This window comes from Prenolepis imparis, unplaced genomic scaffold, assembly GCF_030444845.1.
Source record: "Prenolepis imparis isolate NDT839.2.m4 unplaced genomic scaffold, iyPreImpa1.0 SCAF_15, whole genome shotgun sequence".
Taxonomy (NCBI): domain Eukaryota; kingdom Metazoa; phylum Arthropoda; class Insecta; order Hymenoptera; family Formicidae; genus Prenolepis; species Prenolepis imparis.
In genome coordinates, this window is record NW_028141173.1 from 2,960,683 (window position 1) to 2,982,781 (window position 22,099).

Consider the following 22,099-nt stretch of genomic DNA (forward strand, 5'->3'; position numbering starts at 1 on the left):
ACACCTTTTTACGTTTGATATTATGTCTTCAAGATTTTACAGTCTGATAATTGCATAATAACAGATACTCGACCTAAACCTAAATGATGCCCAAATGTCTCGTGTTGTCCAGATATTTTAAAATGTTAATATTACCATTTAGAATTTAGATGAAGGAGCTTGATGAAATCTAATAAACAAAATTGGCGGCTGCTCTCATTCAAACGAGTCAATTAACCATATCGTTACATAATTAACAAGTATTTGACCGATTCGATTACCATTATAAACGCGAGTCAATATTGCGTAATAACTTGACATTTACTCGAATCAGGGCGACTACCAGTTATTCATTTCTTTCTTTCACTGCAGAAGATACAACGGATTGCGCTGCTCATAATGTCGGGACAAGAGTTTTCGTAACGACGACGATCGTCGGTCAATCTCGTCTGGTGGGGATAAAGACGAGGAGGACGAAAAGGTAGACGATAATACTATCGCCATATGAACCGGTATGTACAACCTCGACGTCGACGACAGGACGAACAGGTGGGGTGGACGAACCCCACCTGTGGAGGACCCAGCAGTGTCTACCTGATGAGGATGATGTCCCGCTCTGGTGGGAGAAATTTAGGTTACTCGTACCACTAGGGAATGTGGGCCGACTATATACCGGCTCATCACGACCGTCCGCCAGTTCATTCCTTTCCCGTATTTCCGATTCATCGGATCATCCTGAGCTACGACACTCTCTCGACCCTTGGTTCCTCTTATCGTCGTCGACCGACTCATCGAAGTCTCTTCGAAGCTCACGGTCCTCCTGGGTAAGTCCGAGCAGAAGAAAAGACCAGCCAGAAGGAAGAGGATCATCGATTATCCTCGAAACTTCTCCTCGAGCATCCTCAAGGACCGCTGCTTCTTCAGTAAGTACAGTATTTTATTCGAGGATTAATATGAATTTAAATTTCGATGCTGCTGTGATATCGACGTCTCAATATAAGTACAAAGTAGAAAAGTAATTGACCGGAGATTATTAAATCATTTTTATTTCGAGATTTTAGAGCAAGAATAACATATCTTTTTCTTCTTCGAAGAAATTAAATATTTAAAAGAAATATTGACTTATTGTTAATCAATTTTATATCTATTCTTCTTTATTTTATCTTCTTTGAAGAAGAAGATATTTAATTCTTCTTCTTCTAAGAAGACATGAAATAAAAAAGAAGAGATATAAAATTGCTTTTTAAATATATCTTTTAAATATTTAATTTCTTCTTTTTCTTCTTCTTAAAAATATTTCATTCTCGCTGTTGAAATCTTGAAATAAAAATGATTTAAGAATCTTCGATCAATTATTTTTCTATTTTGTATTTATATTGAGACGACTCGATATAAAATTGGTTTAAATTTTTTCTTCTTAGAAGAAAAATTTAAAAGCCAATTTTATTTCTGTCGAAAATTTCGACAATTCTCTATAAATAATTCGGAAAGTGATGATAAGCATATATTTGGAAAATGATCTCTATAATGACACTGATGCTAATTAGTGAAAATGTAAGGTATAAGATATATTCTTCTACAATTATATATAATATCGCACATTGAACTCACTAAAACCATGCGGGCTTTGAAGCTGATATATTTTATGAGCGCATGTACATCTTTTCCGATAAAATTATATACTAACGTTTGATAACTCTCTAATTTGCCAAAGATATGATATAATCATTTGTAAAAGCTCGGAAAATTTCTGTCTTTGTTAGAGCCTTCCCCTCATTTCGGACGGAGCCGCAATACGTCGACAGAAATAATATGTTGCATGAGAATGTAATGTAGTAATGTTGCATCAACGATTTTACGAGCTTTTGTTCAAGTTAAGGCGGTTGAAAGTTACATCTTAGGTCTAACGCGCACATTACTCAATTCTCGGTTTATATACGAGATGATGACAGGATGTTGCATTTCAATTTCAAAGTCATTGTACGCTGTATCCGTCAAATTATACAATTAAAGCCAACAAACTTTTTAATTTTTAAAAATGCGCGAGAAACTCACGTTATTATTTGATTATGTGTCAGAATACGTGACATTAATTTTAATGATGGATTTTTCGATAGATTTCGACTTATTTTATTGACAAAAATTCTTCGAGAGAAGTGTATTTTACTATTTCTTGATACTTAATATAATATATAAATATATAAATATGAAATGTTTATGTAACTCGGTCTCTCTCGAACTAAAATTTTCAAAAAGCAATATGCCATCTTCTTAGAACTAAAAGTTGTAATTAGTATGTCGTTCGTGATTAACTTTTACATAGTGAAAACACGGTCTGGTATATCTCGTAATTATGTTAATAATAGGTAGAAAGATAGGCGATATTAATTTTCATACCGACGAGAGATGACAAGGTCTTTAAACGAAGAAAGTATGCAATTAGAAATGATATTCATATACAAAGAAAGAGTAAATTAGACAAATCTGTCCCACATATTCTTTAACCTAATTTAGTAAAAAGTCTTTTTCACACGTTATATTTTTAAATAATTTAAAAATTTTTAATTTTTAAATAACTTTTTAAATAAGTATAAACTCTCTCTCTTTAAAAAATGTAGAAAATGTCTCCCATTTTTTTGCTTTCAACACTTCGAAACTATTTACGAAATATTTTCATTTCTTCGCCTTTTCGCCAATTTTAATTTAAAATATCCGTATTGATGATAAACAATAAATACTTAGTAGCGCGTGTATTGAGATTCAAGATTAATATTCTCGCGTTTATCTTGTACGAGGTCTTCGATTTATTAACGAGATAAGTAAACGATCGCTTGTGAAAGTTTATATGCAAGAGTTGTAAGTAACGGATCTACTCGATTTACCGTCCGACAACACGTGGTCAATTTTTTTACAACACTAAGAACATCTCAGAAATGTGTAAGCTTACATACACATTAGGCGGATGCATTCGAAATAATAACAAAATCGTTAAAAATTTAAAGTTTGATCCATCGATAAGGATACAGATTTCGTATTTAAGATTAGATTTACATGTGAATAAGATGATTCATTAAAGATTCTAGATCTTTAATGAAAGTTTGTTTTTAAATTGCTTACTGGTATAAGCAAAGTTATCGGTACTTCGGCTTCTTAAATAAATAAAAATTAATTATTAAATTTAATTATCAATTATTAAAAAATAAAATATTTAAAATAATACAAAAATAATTTAAAATATTAAAAATTATTAAATATAATTAAAAATAAATATCGAGCAAGATACCTGTCATGAAAATGAATATCAGATATTTCTAAATATTTTTATGTATGCAATCGTTTTATAACAGAGCTCAGATTGTTGTAAAACGATTTGCCGTACAATTAACTTCCTGAACGAGTGATTCGTATCATTCGAACCACACGTCAATGCATTATTGATTGAACGATCTTCTTTTTATCATCTTGATATGGCCGCGTTTCGAAAGTACCTTCGAATCTGCCAGCCATCTCCCTCATCTTCAGTAGCGTGTCCTTATTTCGATTGGCTTTGTTCTGTTCTACATGCTTTCTCGCTAATTCTGAACGTCGAAGAGTCATTCGAGTAGAACGATACTTGTCAATTTTTTTACAAGAGAGGTGGAATATCTTTGAATGCTTAAAAAGAGAGCATCTCTAAAAATAAATCCGTATAATAAAACGTCTATTTTAATAACAATGCAGATTAATGTAAAAAATAAATATAGATTTTATGTAAAAATTAAATAATTAAAAATAAATTAGTTAATAAAGTAAAATAGTAAGTAGTAAAAATAAATGAGTAAATAGAGAGGAAATAAGTTTAATAGAGGAACAAATATTTGCTATTGAAATATAAAGATTTATGTATTTAAAATTTTATAATAGAAATCGAATTCTTTATTTAATATAAAATTGGTGAAAAACTATTTTTTCGAAATTTTACAATACCTAAAAGACCTATTTCAATTATCGATAAAATATATTAATAGCAAACCACACAGCATCGTATAGTTTCTCTTTACATCTTTTTATATGTCGTAACTTACTAATCATGCTATAAAACTATTTTCATCTTTAAGCTTCAAATGAATTTGTTGACATTAACTGATTTTATTTTACGAACTAATGAATATTTAAATTCTTTGAATTATTATAATGTTTTTCTTTTTTGCGAAATCGATGTTTAGAACGTTCTTACATCGGTCGTTTATGTTGTTTAGGTCAACTATAAAAAAACATGTACATACATGGCCTCTCACCAGAGGAATTTAAGACTCTTAATGATTGTTTCGAAACATATTTCATTTCGTAGGAGAATTTCCTGGCATTTTATCCTTTTTTTCGCTCTTTTATCTTTAAATAAAATGGCGCGATTACATAAACGCGATTACACGCGTCTGCACTTGTGTCTAGATATTTTTACACTTTTAATTTTTTCATTGTATACATAGGACGTTACATACATTATTTATATGCAGGGAAGTATTTTAAAAATATTTCCTTAATGATCCGTCACCTTTGAAATTTCCTTTCACTTGTGTTATTTGTCATGCTTCTCTCTATTTTTATTTATTTTATTTATTTTTCTTTTCATCTACGAAAGAGTTTTCCCCCGATTTGTATGAGTTCTTAATGTATTGTAAAGTAGTTCGAAATAAGAAATATATATTTTTGTGTTTCGTTGCAAGTTCTAACGTACGATAAGTCAATGGAAATTGGTAAAATATATACCGTCACGTTTTCTAGAAATAAAGTAAATTTCGCGCTTTTAAGATAAATTGCGATTTACCTTCTCGCACAAAGCAAAGAAGTGGAAAGCGTACACGATTGTACATTTTGTGCTATCGCAGAATTTCGACACTTTGTGTGAGTAAAATGAGCATAACGCGATCCTTAAGAGAATTTGCATCACACAAAACAAAGCAGAGGAACAAAGATTAATATCGTTTCTGTGAAGTAGATAGCACAAATAAAATAAAATTACCGTCCAGGAATTTTGCGAGTCTGTAATAAACGCTTTTTCAAATGCACCTATATATTTGAAGTTTTTTTTTCAATAAAGCATTAATCAAAGCGCAGTTTTATTATTTGATATATTTTTAAATCAACATCGATTTTTTTTAGCAGTTCAAAACATTTATATTTGAAGATACTTTTAATAAAAATTTTTTGAACTGCTAAAAAAATCACACGTGATTTAAAAATATATCAAAATATATATAAAACTGTAGAATATATATAAAGTATAAATATATAAGAAATGAGAAATTAGAAATTAATTTTAATATATATCGTTCAACATTTGACATATTCTAAAGAAAAAAGTGATATGTATTTAAATATTATATGATATTTGTATTTGAATATAATAATTTAGAATAAAATTAAAATATATATATATATATATATATATATATTATAGAAAATTAAAAATAACGGTGATCAATGAAAATTAAAAGAATAAGTTATAAGCAAATATAGAAATATGCTGAAAGCACGATTCTACACAATCGATGGAAGTATAATTTTGCGTCATATCTTTCATTCAAGAGGAAGAAAGGTGAAGATTATCTAGTTGATTCGGCGTAAATAAAAAATTCGAAACTTGGGATTGCTATCTCCTGCTTTTAGATTCCGCGATATGACTCATGAGCGCATTTCTACTTAAGTATCAAGTAGCAAATCCCCAATAGAGCTCAGACGATGGGAGTCATTAACGAGGTGGACTCCTGTCTTTCCTTTTTTTACGGACTTGATTCGCGTCTCGTTTCTTGCCGTGTCGGATTCTCCAGAATCCAGACGCGGTTCGTAGTAATACACGGGATACCAACATTGCCGTTAACAAAAGTCCACCTCGGACAAACTGTAAGAGACTCCTGGAAGAGAGCCGGCTGGATGTAAAGCCGGCCAGCTAACGGTTACAACGCGATGTGGTCCGCACACACATACACACATACACGTGTGTATGTGTAGAGGCATGCAAGCATACATTCGCTCTTATCCTACAACACCTACGGTTCTCATTCTCATACTCATTCTCATTCTCGTTCCTGTTCGCGTGAATGGCCGCGTCTCACGAATACCTGGAAAGCTCGACGTCAAGTCGGACAGGTGTCATGATGGTTTTGATGTTGCCCCGAGATCACCGTACAACTACTTGTTTAAACGATAGAAATCATTGTAGACTTAAATTTGTGTGTATTTTAGATAGGAAATTAGCGTATGAATTTCTTTCTCGTGTGCGGGACTTCAATAAAAAATTTAATTATCTATTTTTAGTTGTGAAAATTATATGTAATTTAATACATATATATAATTATATAATAAATATTTAATTTATTAATTTTTTAGAGAAGATTTTTACAAAAGATATTTTAGATATAATATTTTTTTTTATTTGTGAATATTATATATAATTTAGTCACGAAAAATAGAGTACGTTAATAATGAAAAATTTCATTATCTCAATCTATTGGAGAAATCTTAAATCTCATTTTATACCAACAAGATTCTACATTCTAAGATTCTAACTTTTGCTCGACATGTAAAAGAAAAACATAATAGTTTCTGTCTTTTCTCTACAATTATTTTGCATTTCCGGTCAACGAAAAATTCTATGTCCTACTGCAAATATCTGCAACGCTGCTCGGAGCACAAACGTTTCTCCTTAATTGAATAATCATTATGATTATTTTAACGATTGTCTTGTAAGTAGCAGATAGATTATTACATTGCGGCTTGTTACAACGTAACTAGTATGTGTAAAGCAAATTGCTGTAGTGCGTGGTTACTGCTCACGTTCAAATTACAGGGGTACGAACCGTTAAGATATCGATACCTCCGCAGAGAGAGGCACTGACATGAGTAAGGTAAACGGTCAGAGCATCTGCTTTCAACACGGCGAGTTATTATTAATCTCTGTCACTTTTTTGACCGCGACGTACTTCCAGTTTACCGCAAACCACAAATGTTAATCAAACATATTGAACAGAACCTACATTGTTTTTCCGATATAACAAAACATTATTACAAAAAAAAATAATGAGTAACAATCACCTTCTATCACTTACACTAGCGTGCATCCTATGAAGAAGTGTATAGCAAATTAATATTATATGATGGAGAAAAAATTAGCTGTAATAAAGTAAAAGTAAAAGATATTATAAAAGATAAAACACATTTTTTTACTAATTTTAATAAAATAAATATTATAAATAATAATTATTGATTTGTAATTATATTAATTTAAATAATTATAATTTAATAATTATAATTTTTATAAAATAAAATCGATAAATAAAAAATACCTCTAAGGCAACACATGTGTTGTATTAATTATTATGTATAAGTACCAGTATATTATATTAATGTATAATTATATATTGTTCTCATAATAATAAGCAGTTTTTTACGGTTATATAAATCATATTGTGTAATCTTGTGATAATCTTGATTATAATACATTGCTAACATCGAAAAATAGTTGTATCCTAATACTTTTTATACTAGAAAGTGCATCACGCGTGCTAACGCGTACATGCAAAATGCAAGACATTATGATATATACTTGAGTATTATAATTAAAGACCGTGATGCAAGAAACAGGTTGTTAAATAACAGATAAAATCAGAAAAATTCGAAACTTTCAATTAAACAGAGATAAATATAGAACAGAATATATTTAGAATGACATCAATATTCATTATTAAGATTCCTTGAAGTTGATGTCTCGGTTGAGCTAAAAACTTTTATAAATAAAATACTTAAAAAAATATTAATATATTAATATATTAAAATATATATTTTTTATAAAAATTCATTATTAAACCCATTATAAAAATCCATTAATTAACGTTTTGTAAAATCTCGGCAATAAAAATGTGATCAAATAATATACAAAAAATAATGTGATACGAATGCTGTATCGAGAGATTCCATCACAAAAAGAACATGTGCCTTAATTAGTAAAATAGTCAACTTGCGCGGCTCTCCCCGAAAGAGAAACGAAAAGCCGCTAAGGAGCATATATACCCGGTGGCTCATAACGGTACCGAATTTCAAGATCATCTTTTTCGTCGTCTTCGAAAACCCTCGGGCGATGCACGTGTCTTTGCGACGACAGGAGATAACCGGACTAATGAATCGATTCTGAAACAACTTTCCTTTCTATTACTGCGTATATGCCATATCAAACTATCCGATGAGAGCAAAGGCTCTGGCTCCTCGAGATGACCGTGTACATTGAGGATATCCCTTTGGCTTTTCATATCTCTTATCATATTTTCTTAAAATATATATATATAATTTTCTAAACATATATAATTTTATATATTTTTTATTTTATATAATTTTATATACATATATATTTCTTTATTTTATATAATTATATATATATATATATATATACAAAATTATATATAACATAATATATAATTATATAAAATTATACATATATAATTATATTATATAATTATATATATATAATATAATTATAGTATAATATAATAATAATATAATTAGTGGGCAGAGCACTACCTTATATCTGATATTTTTATATTCATCAATATATGATGTGCAATATACATATGTATATGCAGATTAAATTGGGATTAAAGATTTAACGTAATATATTCGTAATTTAATGTCAGATCCTTCTGATATAATTTTATACTATATATTATGTAATGTCTTAATCAGATTGGATAATTTACGTGCATGTTTAAAATTTAGCATCAATAATATACATATATGTATCGCGTAAAAGAGCAATATCGCGATACTATCTTAATTCCGGAATTCCTTGGAATTCTTTAAAAATATCACTCGTTTGCATTCGTTGACAAATTTCCTATTAATAATCTTATTAATAAGAAATATAAATTTCATCCCATACTTTTTATCCCTAAAAATTTGCATCGAAAAGGCTTGATATTCTTTAGCTACTAAAATGTCATCTTGTTCCATGACTTTTTTATATCTTTGTATTTCACGTAATTCTGTTTCACAGAAAATAATCATAATACAAACGAAAATGAACTTTTTCATATAATTTTTTAGCATATAAATATCTACTGCTTTTATATCTTCAGATTAAACATCGATTATCACACAGCGACATATATGTATAGTAAAAAGTGCATACATAAAATAGTCTAGTTATTTTGCTTTTATTCACTTTTAAAAGAATTAAAGATCTGACGAAATAGATTGCAGACTTTTAGGAAATTATTTTTTGTTAAAGTTTTGTACAATCAAGATCAATAGTGCTATAAATAATGTGTGTGTGGCTTGCAATTCGTAAAAATATTTATAAAACATAATTCGAGCAACACAGTATCATATTCCCGAACAAATAAAATATTATTTGCTCATTTAAAATTGATAAAATAATTGATATAATAAACTTAAATTACAAAAATTAAATTACATAAACATTTACATGGGGAATTACAAAAAAAGATTGCCTATATTGTTTATAGACATTTAGTTATTCTTTTAAAACGACATTTGATTACAATGCTCTTTAAAAGTGGAATGTGCTTTCAGAAAAACAACTCTTTCTAATTGTAAGAGGAAATTCCTCATTTTCCTTCTACAAGGTTTTAGATAATTAGAACCAGTGATGCTAGAATGAGGATGTGACATCATTACTTTGTACATACATATTATTGATATCTCGATTAATTTTTAATTTCTAAGAAAAATTTGAAATAGAAAATGAGTAATGAGAATCATTTAAATGAAAATGTAAAATAGTTTTTTTGAAAAAAAAAAAAATATTTTAAGTGCAAAATATAAAATAGGCATTTTATATTTTGTATTTCCACTATTAAATGCATCTATTTCAAATAATGCACATCTCTGCTAACGAGCCATATCTTTGGACGGTGATGCTCATCCGAAGCCTCCACTTCGTGACGCGAGTGTCACGAATGGTTTAGAAAGTTCGCAGCCCCTCGCTGAGACCGACAACCGTGATTCGAGGAAAGTCGGCTGCCTGATAAAAATTAGATAAAAAAAAAAACGCATTGCAAAATCACATCAAGTTTCACTGGTTGTGTACGACTCGTTTCTAAAGACACATCCGCGAATATCTTATTATCTTTTTGCGGATCGCGAATAACGTATACCGACATTGTCTTTCAACTCCGTTTATATTCAGAAAAGATCATAATTCCGTATCTATTTTATTTATTATATTTATGATCTATTAAATTCATAATTTTATAATTACTTATTTATTTACTATTACTTATTATGTATTATTATTTATTTATTTATTATTACTTATTTATTTATTATTATAATTATATCTTACCTACATTATTATAGTATTTTAAATTTCCACTAGTTTTACTTTTTAACTTCAAATAAAATTAAGAAAAAATTAACATATACTTTTTAATATTATTACACTATCATCGCGTGATTAATATTTTCAGATTCATAATTTAACATAAGCTTTACTCAAAATTTTGAAACATATTTTTCTCCGTTTCGTTCTCGATAAAAAATGAAAAGATTCTCGCGAAAGGGTGTAATTTGTTCCACAAAATTGTCTTTCCAAAAGAATGACATAATAAAATAATGGGTTTGTTCTTTATCGCTGCACTGGTGAACCAGTGCAGTAAGTTGGAGTGAAACAAAATATATTTGTCTTTAACTTATTGCACCAGTGTACACTAATTCATCAGTGCAGCGATAAAAAACAAACCCAATATTAAGTGACTTTCAGTTAATTTAATTCCTGTTCTGTCATGTGATTACTACATATAAAAGAGATGATGACTTAATTACCGATTACGTAACGTCCTGTCTTTTAAGAAATAGTGAAATATAGTATCTCCCGATTTGTGAAAAGCAATATAATGGCGCGCCTTAATGAATTAGCGTCTACGTTTGCATTACATTAATTAGCTGCCGTTACGTCATATAATAGCGATGCATACGTTAATGCTTCCGCGTCTCTGGATAGGATGAGAAATGATAAAGTACGTGAGAAGAGTTCGCAGTTAGAAGTTATTTACGGCAGCATCATTAACTCTATAAAAGAAAACTCTCGCGAGAATCATTATTCTCTTTCCATTATTCTAGATTACATTATATATCCAAAAAGAAGAGGAGGAAAGACAAAAATCTTCGTGTATTAGGAATTATTCCTTACGCGGAAAAATAAGCGTTGGATAATTATTATTTGCTATTAGTAATTATCTTTCAATTCTTATATCTTATTTTAATTTCAATTATTAATTTAAATATTTAATTTGATAATTTTAATTATTATTTTGATTCAAACTTATATCTTATTTAAATTTGATTCTATTGAATAGCGAATTGCGCGATGTAAAATAATTCTGCTTCGTAAATAAATATATATACTTTTGCTTGACCAGAATATATGTTAAGTGCATATTAGAGCCCTATTGTGTGTAAAAATAAAAAAAAAAATGAAAGAAAAATAATCACGCACGAGAAGAGACACGTTTCAAAGAGGAAAATTGCGTAGGTGAAGACATGTATAATGAAGATATATTACTATGTGAAGTACGCTTGCTCTCGTGCATGGAAATGTTCTTTCGCAAGAGAATTTTGCACAACCATAGACTCGATAACAACTAAATCCGTGGCATCCGTTCTCTGCGATCATATTTGAATAGGCTCGAGATGTGGAATGCTTCTCTTTTTTTCTTTTCTCGTGTCTTTCATCAGAAAATCATGATCTTCTCTAAACATATCGTTTTGACGTTGATGTAAGATCATCAGGAGACCGAGAGTTTGAGAATGACTTAACGACAAGTTTTGTAATGTCGACAAAAAGAGGAAGCACTCGTTGAAATCACTCGGCTATTGTTAAGTATGTGTGTTAATATTATGTCCGCATAACACTTCTCGTACGAGAAAATTGAATTAATATCTAGAAAAGAGAGGTCTAATAATACATCATTAAGACATCGTTAACCCTTTCATCTGATGCTGATGTTATCCTATAGCAAACATACATTGACGTGTATATTTAATAGTTTTTGTTTCTCTATAAGTATGCATTTAAAAAATAAATATAAATAACAATAAACAATAAATGCAATTATAATTCGTTAAAGAAACAAAAAAATAATTAATTTAACTTAACTTAAAAAACTATCTAACTTGACGTATAGATATATTTTAAACTGCGATATCATACATTAAATGTGTTTATAATAGTTACAAAATTATTAATAGTTGAAAATATATTTAGTTTTTTGTAAATATATATAGTTTTTAAAAATATTAATTTAATTCTATATAAAAGAGAAAGCCTGTTTCAATTGAAACATTTTGAAAGTAAAATGGGGAATGAAAATAATACAAGAAATCTCTAAGACTAATTTAATCCAAGACACGATGCATGATAGTTATGTGAAAAAGATGTCAACAATCTTATCCTCAATTTATTCGATGCATGGTTTTATTCACTTTGTATCCTTTCTACCGGTTCATTAGTATTAGTCTCGTTCATTAGAATCGACCATTAAACACACAATGTTTTTATCTCGCTAATACATATTGCTGCTCTCATAACCCATCAACCTCTATTCTAGCGTTGAGCTATCAACTTTCGATCTGAACACTCCATTTCACGCGGTATACATTTAACAGGTATCACATCTCACATGGCACATAGTACATTATTACAGCGTTGTAATAACATTTACGTTTCCATTTTAATTGACGGCTATGCGCGAAGGAAACGATTGTCAAAAAACCGTTCTACTATAGAAGATTAAATGGAGATATACTTTTTGATCTAACTTTTTTCTGACAATTCCGAGATTTGATTGCATTGTTTATAGATACGGCAAAGTTCTTACGTTTGGAATTTTTCACAAATTTCTTCAAATAATTAATCTAATTTATTTTTGTTAATTATCAAATTTAAAATGCAATTGCTGACACCTATATTTATTAATAAAGAAATTCTCTATTTATAATTTTCATTAATATAATTATTTTAACTATTAAAGTCTATGGCAGTATATCACAGTAATCTGAATATTAATGATCATGCAAAAACGCCACTTACATATACATGTACATATATAATAGACCTTCGAGTCAAACCAGTTTATTATTTCTCGAAAAGGAGGAATGTATTATAACCGTAAGTCTTTGATATAGTGAAATATGAATATATGCTACAGTGACTAAATCAGACATTCAGCAAATTCATGATTCTACTCGTCGTGTATTGTATACTTATTGTTTGATATACAAGTTTGATATACAAGTTTACCAAACTAGATAATCAGAGTAAATAATTCAGCGATAAGTGATCTTCCTCTTGATATTCTCTTCAAATCAATTTTCACATGATTCGATAATTTTTAATTACTTTCTACCAATAATTATTTGAAAATGTATTTTCCCTTATGTAGCCAAGTCGTTTTCATCATGAATAAAACAAACATCACCTACAATCACATCGCTATCTATTACAAGGATCATTCATTATAATTTCACTGAAACCATTAAATCATTATAATAATTTAATTTTATACTGCAGAGAGTTAAATGTTAATTATGTCTCCTAATTTTATTTAATCTGAATGTCGAGAGATGTGAAAATTTTGTTCTTTGTATAATTTCTTTGAAAGAATTACAATCAAATTAAGAGATTGCAAGAAACCAGCTTTGTCATTCTTTGACAGTTTTTTTCTATTCGTGCAAAGTATTGCTTTCCGAACTAAAGATAGTAGCGATTAATTGCATAGCTTTTACTTGGTAGCTCTATAGACGATTGTTTTGCAATGGCTTTGTCGTATCATTTGATTTTCTAGAAAGTGGTTCGCTTTGCATTTGTCCTGGCAATGGATGACAGTCATTAGTAAAACCATCACGATGCGCCGACATTTATATCACGCGAAATCAATCCGGAAGTCATAATTCGATTCGCCGTTTACTTTTAATTAAATCGAGTTAGAATATTGATTAATCGTGAAGTAGACAACAACTATGAGACAACATTGTCCTTACAGGAGAAAACAGAATTTCTAATAGTTAATATATAACAATTATTATTTTTTTTCTAATAATTGATTAACATAAAGAAAATCAGGAAGGCATCTTTTAGTAATACAAATTAAATGCAATGTGAGAAAAAAGATTTAAAGAAAAAATTTAAAAAAAATTGTATAAGTATAATATATATATCACATAGTTATTTTCTCCTTCTATCCTTTGTGAAATAGTATTATGCAAAATAAGGCATTATTTTTTAATAATGATGTATAAAAAACACTCTTATACTTGAATGATAGTTTTTTAAATGTTGTATATTAATTTTGAACATTACAAAAATATACCAAGAAAACTATTCCTAATAAATTTCATTAAGAATAGATATTATATATTAAACGTGATCGAGAGAGCTCTATGAAACTATATTAAATTTGCGAGAAAATTGTGTCAAAAATTTTAATGATTAGGATTGTGTTGCGCAAATTCAGCACACATGCGGGCATCATAAAAGCCTTGTAACCCCGTAACCTCGAACTGCTGGACACATATTCAACAGCGTTGGCAAATGTTCAGCGTTCCCATTTCCCAAAAGAATTGCTGACTTTCTTACAAATTCCATGATACTACTCTGGTCTATGACACATTGTTTGGTTGTCTATGTCAAGTGCTCTGAATTTACGTAATAACTATTTGTATAAAAAATGAATACGATAGAACCATCATTGTCGGAGCTTTCTAATAGGTTTGCATGTATTCTGTTATACTTTTATTTTTAATAAATGAAATTAAATCATAAACAAAATGGAAATAGGATGTCTATGCCATAAGAATATTTAAATTCTAGATATATCCTTCACATATTAATCGAGAGATACATAGAATAATATTAATATAATAATATAATATTAATCATTATAATATTAATTCGTATTTTTCTTGAGACAACTTTTATTATATTTTTTAACAGATAGAACTAAATTAATATATAAAGATATAAATTTTTTAAATATATTTAATATAAAAAAAAGAAAATTAATAAATGAAAGTAGGAAGTAGTGTAAAAAAAATATTTTCACGATCAATATCAAAAGAGAGTCATTTTCAGGATGATTGGATTAGTAATCGCGATGATTCTCGTTCGCGTTGCATTAATTATGTACACATACGCATGTTGCATTACACGAAATTGTGGCATCGAGCTGATAAACGATCAATGCTTGCTTCGAAATGACGGACTTTAAGTTTCAGAGATTTATTTAGAGTTATTCTATATAATTCATTATCATTTAGTCGAACATTGCTTACATAATATTGATGAAAATAGTTAACGCGAAGCTTTTAAGTACAATCTTTTGTGAAATAAATGGTTATATAGTATATTCACGAGATATACGTGATTTGAAACCCTTTTTTTTGGCACTCAAAACTCTCCGAATGATTTTGGACACAAGCCCATTCAATAAAATTGTCCAAAGATTCGATCGATGAGATGATATGTATTGCGAAATTGGCTTCTAAACCAATCTCCGGTCTCCTTCTCTTTTCAAGGTCCGGGAGTATGAGGGCCATCTGCTTGCTCCTCGTCGGCATCGTCGCCGTGAATGCCCAACGTCGTTTAGCCTTGCCCGATCCGCGAAGCTGCGCGAATCGTAAGTATTTCAAGTGACATTTCGTAATCTTTTCACTCCTTAGTTAACACTTGTGTGACTAACTAGGTGGAAAATAACGGGAAACCCGGAGTTAGAAAAGAGGGAGAAAAAGAAGAGTCGCTCATTAGAATACGTTTGTTGTGTCGTAATTCATGGCGGCTTCGTGTAAATTAATAATACACATTAAGCCATGTCGAACGCGATTGCAGTATTATGGGACGTGCTGTGTTTATGATCTTTTATAATGTACGATTTTACGATACAAGAGATCATTTTTAGCTCAATAGCTTCAAATTCTTTGAGATATTTGCATGAAAACGCGTGCAGTATTTTTATAACAGATCTGTATACAGGATGTTAAAAGAAAAGAAATCAGATATTTTATCCATCTATACTAATAAGTACTAATCAAGACAAACAAAAAAAGTCTTAATTAACATATAGGTCCGCGAATCGACAATTTCAGAGATAGAGTCTATTTTTTATATTTTATATAAATAGATATAAATGGATTTCTATGAGACTGGATGAACTTGTTGAACCAAGCTATCGATCAACTCAAATATGATCGAGATTAACGATATTATTGATGATGCATTAACCCCATTTTTCAGGCGTCCGTCATTCGTCATACAGAGATGGCAGAGGAGTCTCTCACTCGTATTTCTTCAGCTGGGAACATCAGCCGACCAGAAGTCTCGAGGTAGATTGGCTGGACGCTCGCAACATCTGCCGTCGTCATTGCATGGACGCTGTGTCCCTGGAGACCCCTCAGGAGAACGAATTCATCAAGCAGAGATTAGCGAGAGGTGAGCTGCTGCGATGACAAGAAGCTCGAGATTTTTATCGCCTCTTTCCAGTCTATATATATGTATATATATGTCTTATGAAAATTCATCAATCTTATAATCTCTTGCGAATAATTCAAGAATAATTTCGACAGTCGAAGAATTGATAAATGATAAATTTAAATCGTTGATTATTCGAGTTGATGCAATATAACCGGTAGCCAATCATCACATCAAGCTTCAGTGATAGATCCTTTTTGATGACTTTTGACGCTTTCTTAAATAAAAATGTCAATGCACGAAGAATCATCGTAAGTGAAAATGTATCGTCATTTTTTTAATGCTTCAACTTGTTTGCAAAACGAAAATTACCATATATATAATTCATGTAAAGTTGCAAAATGCAAAATCAGTTTGCAAAATGTGCATGCATATAGAGAAGTATAATTATCATATATTTTGTTGGAAATTTCCGAATCTGGCTGTATATTTATAATTTTTTTCCCGGATCTATATTAAAAATTCGAGAGGCACGAATCTCGACGTAGAATCTCATTAACGTTCATTTCGCGTTTATTTGTCGACAGGGAAATTTTCACGCTGCAATTTCAAGCCCGCAAAATACAATAAAATAGGCACTCTCGCGTGAGAAGTAAAAGCGGAATCTCTTCTTCTTCGGTTACATTAGGCTAATCGAACCTAACTTAATCGAAATCAAATCTAAGCAACATTGTGCAATTATTTGCCCGCAAACTTAGGTTTCTTCTTCTGTTAGATTAGATTAGGCTAGCCTAACTTAATCGAAGAAGAAACCTGAAAGTTTGCGGACGCAAATGATTGCACAATGTTGCTTATTTAGATGTTGCCGATTAAATTTCGCGAAGGGGTAGCGAGGATTATCCGCATAGATTCTGATGGCGCAATTCTTCGTGCCTTGTGGCTCGTCATTTCTCTCCGTCATTTCTCTACGACCCAGTTTGAACCTGCTCGGTGCGAGGAATTTGAGTTGCAATTTAGACTCGCGGGTGACTATAGATGCTCGCGTGTGTATATATACCCCTATACTCGGCTAAGCGGGTCACTTTCACTTGACCGTTGATGCCCCGTTGATGCAGAAAAAAGGAGCCGATGTGAAAGGGACTTTATGTAGGTACTTGTGACTTCAACAAGATATTTGTCTTCCCAGGCTGGATTCTTGTTGGTCGTCGATAATCACGAAATGTTTCGCCAAAGTGACTGTTACACCGATTAACTTTGATTTTCGAACGATCAATGTTGAAATATAGAATGTCGATTTTAATATAAGTCGATCCAATAAATAGTATAATTTCTTAACCCATATCTTAAGCACAAAAATAAAGCCATGGCTTTAGATGGCTTTCAATTTTTACTGTTCTTTTGTGTATAAGTGTGTAAATTTAGAATTAATTTTTTATGGTTATAGTTATAAATCACATCTAATAATTAATCGAATAATTCAAATAAATCAGATAAAACATACTGAAACAAATCATATTAACTAGCCTTGCATTTGGATTGGATTGGAGTGAATTGAGAATAAAGTCTAAAATTTTTAAATTTAAAATTTAAAAATTTAAAAATCTAAAAAAACTAAAAAGCTCTAAAAATTCAAAGATTGGAAACTTTGAAAATTTGAACATTTGAAAGCTTAAGAATTTAAACTAACAATAAAACCAAAACTAAAAACTAGAAATCAATAAAGAGTATAAATAATAAATAAATATGATATTATATTATTTTAAAGTAAGATTTAAATCGTTTTTTAGAAGATGATAATATTTCGCACAACAAATTCCATCAACATCGCTGATTCTTGTGTGACTTTTTGCAATTATCACAAAAAAAATATGTCGCTTTTTTGTTTGATAATTTGTATAATTTGTATCTATTTATATCTATTTATATAATTTATATCTATATTCTCGTGTAATAATCCTATAATAATAGAAGTTTTCGCTAAGGTTTCACACGCACGTTTTCACTTAATACATTATCCTATACACTTTCTTTTCTCTTGAACTTTCAAATAATCAATATCTAATTAATTTCTCGTTTAAATAATTATTATTATACTTTATACATCTATATTAATTTTAATTCCTTTTTCTGATATCTTCCAGTTGTCAATATTCATTAATCAAGATGAGATTAATCAAGATTATTTACATCAATGCAGATTTTTAGAAAAAATCTTTGTTGCACAACATTAAATTTTTTTTCTTCATTTATATTATAAATAATAAAATTATCTCTAGAAACAAACGATAAATAAATTATCTTCAGAAAACTAATACAGATTATTAATTAAGCCATAATTAAAAATGAACAAGCATCGTGCTACGTAATAAACCTAGATTGTCGGATGTGAGTTATTTAATTATTCCACGGATGGAGAATCAAATTCCGCGGAAAACCGCAGAGTGAAAATACAATAAGGAAGATAAAATGAGGAAATGTCGGGCGAAACTTAATTTAAGGCGTCTGACAGGTCAATGAACGGCAGGTTCGAAAAATTTAGTAGTGCGATTTACTTTAATTAAAAATAAATTAAATAATAAATTAAAATAATGCATTGCAAAAGTTCTGATAAATATAAGATATATCTTTCATACCTAATTTTGTATTTATTTTAATCAATTCGCGTGAAATAATGCAAGACTTCAATGATAGACTTCAATGTAGATTTTCTAAACTAATATAAATTTCTCTTTAAGTAAATAATTCATTCAGTAAATATTTATACAGGTGTCCAGAGCATGTTTGTTCATATATAGAGATTCGTAGAACTTCAGTAAAATTATTTCAAAAATATTTCGTATAAAATTAAATGATAAAATATAGCTTTCTTTTGTTGCAAGATTATTATACAGCACGCATTATTATACGATAGAGCCAGTTAGTAATTTCTTTTAATGATAAATCGAGTTGCAATTCGAATATGACATTTTATACGAGGTTGTTTGAGTTATTGTTCGGACAATTGAATGCTATTTGATTAAGATATACAGTGTGTTATTAAGAAAATAATGGTTATTCATCCGCGCTTCCTTGATCCTCATTTAACGTTTATGAATACCTGTCATTATATTTTAGATAATTTTATATCTAGGAAAAGAAATTTTTATTGTGGTTACAAGTGATGCGGATGTCCGGGTGAAAATAATCAATGCAACGAGAGGTTTTTTGCAGAGATTGAAAGTCGTCATAATTTAAAGCTTACAAGCTTATAAGAAATTTAATTATCTCCTCTATTAAGTTTATATATATATATAAAAAAGCTCGCGCTCTTTATTGAAACTTATTCTTTTTTCCTAGCAAACATTTCGTCTCGCTTTATCGTCGCGCATTAATTGCACGAAAGTACAAACTCTCAAATTTGTATTACATCGATACTGTCGTTCAATCAGGAAACGTGAGATACATTTGGACGTCCGGCCGGAAGTGCAACTTCAACGGCTGCGACCGACCTGACCTTCAGCCTCAGAATATTAACGGTTGGTTCTGGTCCGGATCTGGCGCCAAGATCGGATCAACGACTCAACGTAACTCTGGAGACTGGAGCAACACCGGAGGATACGGTCAACCGCAACCAGACAACCGCGAAGCTGCTCAGGTACGATATTTTTTCACTCTCAAAGTTCTTATATTTTTATAATCTTTTTTTTATAGTTACATATTATATAATTCCAAATAATTTACGCATGTAAACGTAAGACTTTCCTATATATTTTATAAACATTGTTTAAATAAATTTATTATATATATATTAATTATATAATATATTTATCATACACATATTAATTATATAACATATTTATTGTGATAAAAACTTTGCCAAATGGAGCAATCGGGATTTAACATGTTTTCAAAGTGCACGCTGACCTCGTGAAACTCTGATTTATATTCTTGTAGGATAGAGAGAGTGAAAGTGCTTTGCCATCTTTGGACTTATATCGTTGCTCTCATATGTGACCTTTATTATTCAATTTTTATTGGCGTTTCGCTCTCTCAACTTCGCTATGAACTAAAATATAGAAACTTTATGTACATTGCACATTTTTCATAAGAAAAAAAAAATTAAAATTTATATAAATAATGAAATTTATGTAAATTCAGGTACCTCCCTTTCTCTCTCTCTCTCCTAATGTTTTCTATATGTTTACGTTATTTTAAAAGCTTGTTTTGCTATTTTAACAATCCTATGTAAATGAAAAAATATGTTAGTTCTTAAAATAAATTGGTGTATTTTATATAAAATTTTTATTATATTTATGAATCAAGAATCATTTATTTATTTATGAATCAAGAATTATTTATTTATTTATGAATTAAAAATTGAGGCAAAACTAATATTTCTCATAATTAAATAAGGACTTGTATTCTATAATTGAGAAATTAGAAATATTTTATTTTGGATTTATAATATACAATACGTATATATAAATATAATAGAAAATTAAACCAATGAATTTGTTTGAATTAATTATTTCTTAATATTTCTTGCTGACCTTACGGAAGTCAGGATTTCCTTAATAACAAAACAACTGAGGTCAAAACAAGACACCTGAATTTTTCCGAGTCAACCTGCTAAAGATGTGGTCCAAGAAAAGATCCAAAAATATTTCAAAACAATTAGAGGAGAATTTATCTTATAGCTTTTTATACCTCTTTTAGTATTTGTATATCAAAACCTTTCCCATTATTTATTATTATTTTAATTATGTTGTTTATTTATAGGGTAACGATGAGTCTTGTCTGTCCATTCTGAACAACTTTTACAACGACGGCATTAAGTGGCACGACGTGGCGTGTCACCACGTCAAGCCCTTCGTGTGCGAGGACAGCGACGAGCTCCTCAACTTCGTCGCGTCCCGAAATCCAGGTATCCGTTTGTGAGAAGCAAAACAAAGGCGAACCCTGACAAGCAAGCTACATCGTCGTACATGCAGACAGAATTTTGCGAGGACAGATATACCAGGACAAACGCGACGATATTTCAGGCGCACCGTGTATTCTTTCTCTTTCTTTCACTCCCTCTCTTTCTCTTTCGTCGTACCTTTATTTATAATTACACTAACCAATATTCTTGTTAATACGAATCGCGATTGTAGTATCGATTGTAGTGCCCGCGCAATTTATTCGTAAGGGGAAACGATTGATAGATCAATAAAGTAGATGGTAAATGCAATTTTTTAGTATTATACACACGTAATTCTTGTAATTTTTTGTACTCATTTCGTACGAGAATAAATGCATTTTCTCATTTGTATTTAAGAGATCAATATTGCTTTTCCCGCACCCATATATGCCATCTTTTTCTGCTTTTTATAAAGACACTTTATACAAATTTGTTCAAATCTTTTAGAATCTATGAAATAGCACATATCCAGGGTTGGGCAGATATGTATCTTAAAGTATCTGAGATACGTATTTAGATATGTATCTTATTTAAATACAGTATTTAAATATCGAATAATCAAGTATCTTGAATTTTGTAATTAATTATTTAATCTAAATGTATCTTGTATTTAAATGTATTTATGTAATTACATTATTATCCCGCGTGTGAAAAAGGCGTTTATAAAATTTGATACTAGTCTATGTTCTTCTTCTCCTGTAGAGAGACTGTTTTTTTTTTTTGCGGGA

At 29.9% G+C, this 22,099-nt stretch overlaps 1 protein-coding gene across 1 annotated transcript; it reads left to right on the forward strand.

Annotated features, from left to right (window-relative positions):
* Window positions 1-769: 769 nt before the first annotated feature.
* Ctl5 (C-type lectin 5) lies at window positions 770-21,722 on the forward strand. The gene is made up of 5 exons (XM_083055650.1): window positions 770-902; window positions 15,544-15,644; window positions 16,259-16,453; window positions 19,861-20,066; window positions 21,191-21,722. The coding sequence occupies exons 2-5, from the start codon at window positions 15,554-15,556 to the stop codon at window positions 21,347-21,349; spliced, it is 651 nt and encodes a 216-aa protein (XP_082911776.1). The 5' UTR covers window positions 770-902; window positions 15,544-15,553; the 3' UTR covers window positions 21,350-21,722.
* Window positions 21,723-22,099: the final 377 nt, after the last annotated feature.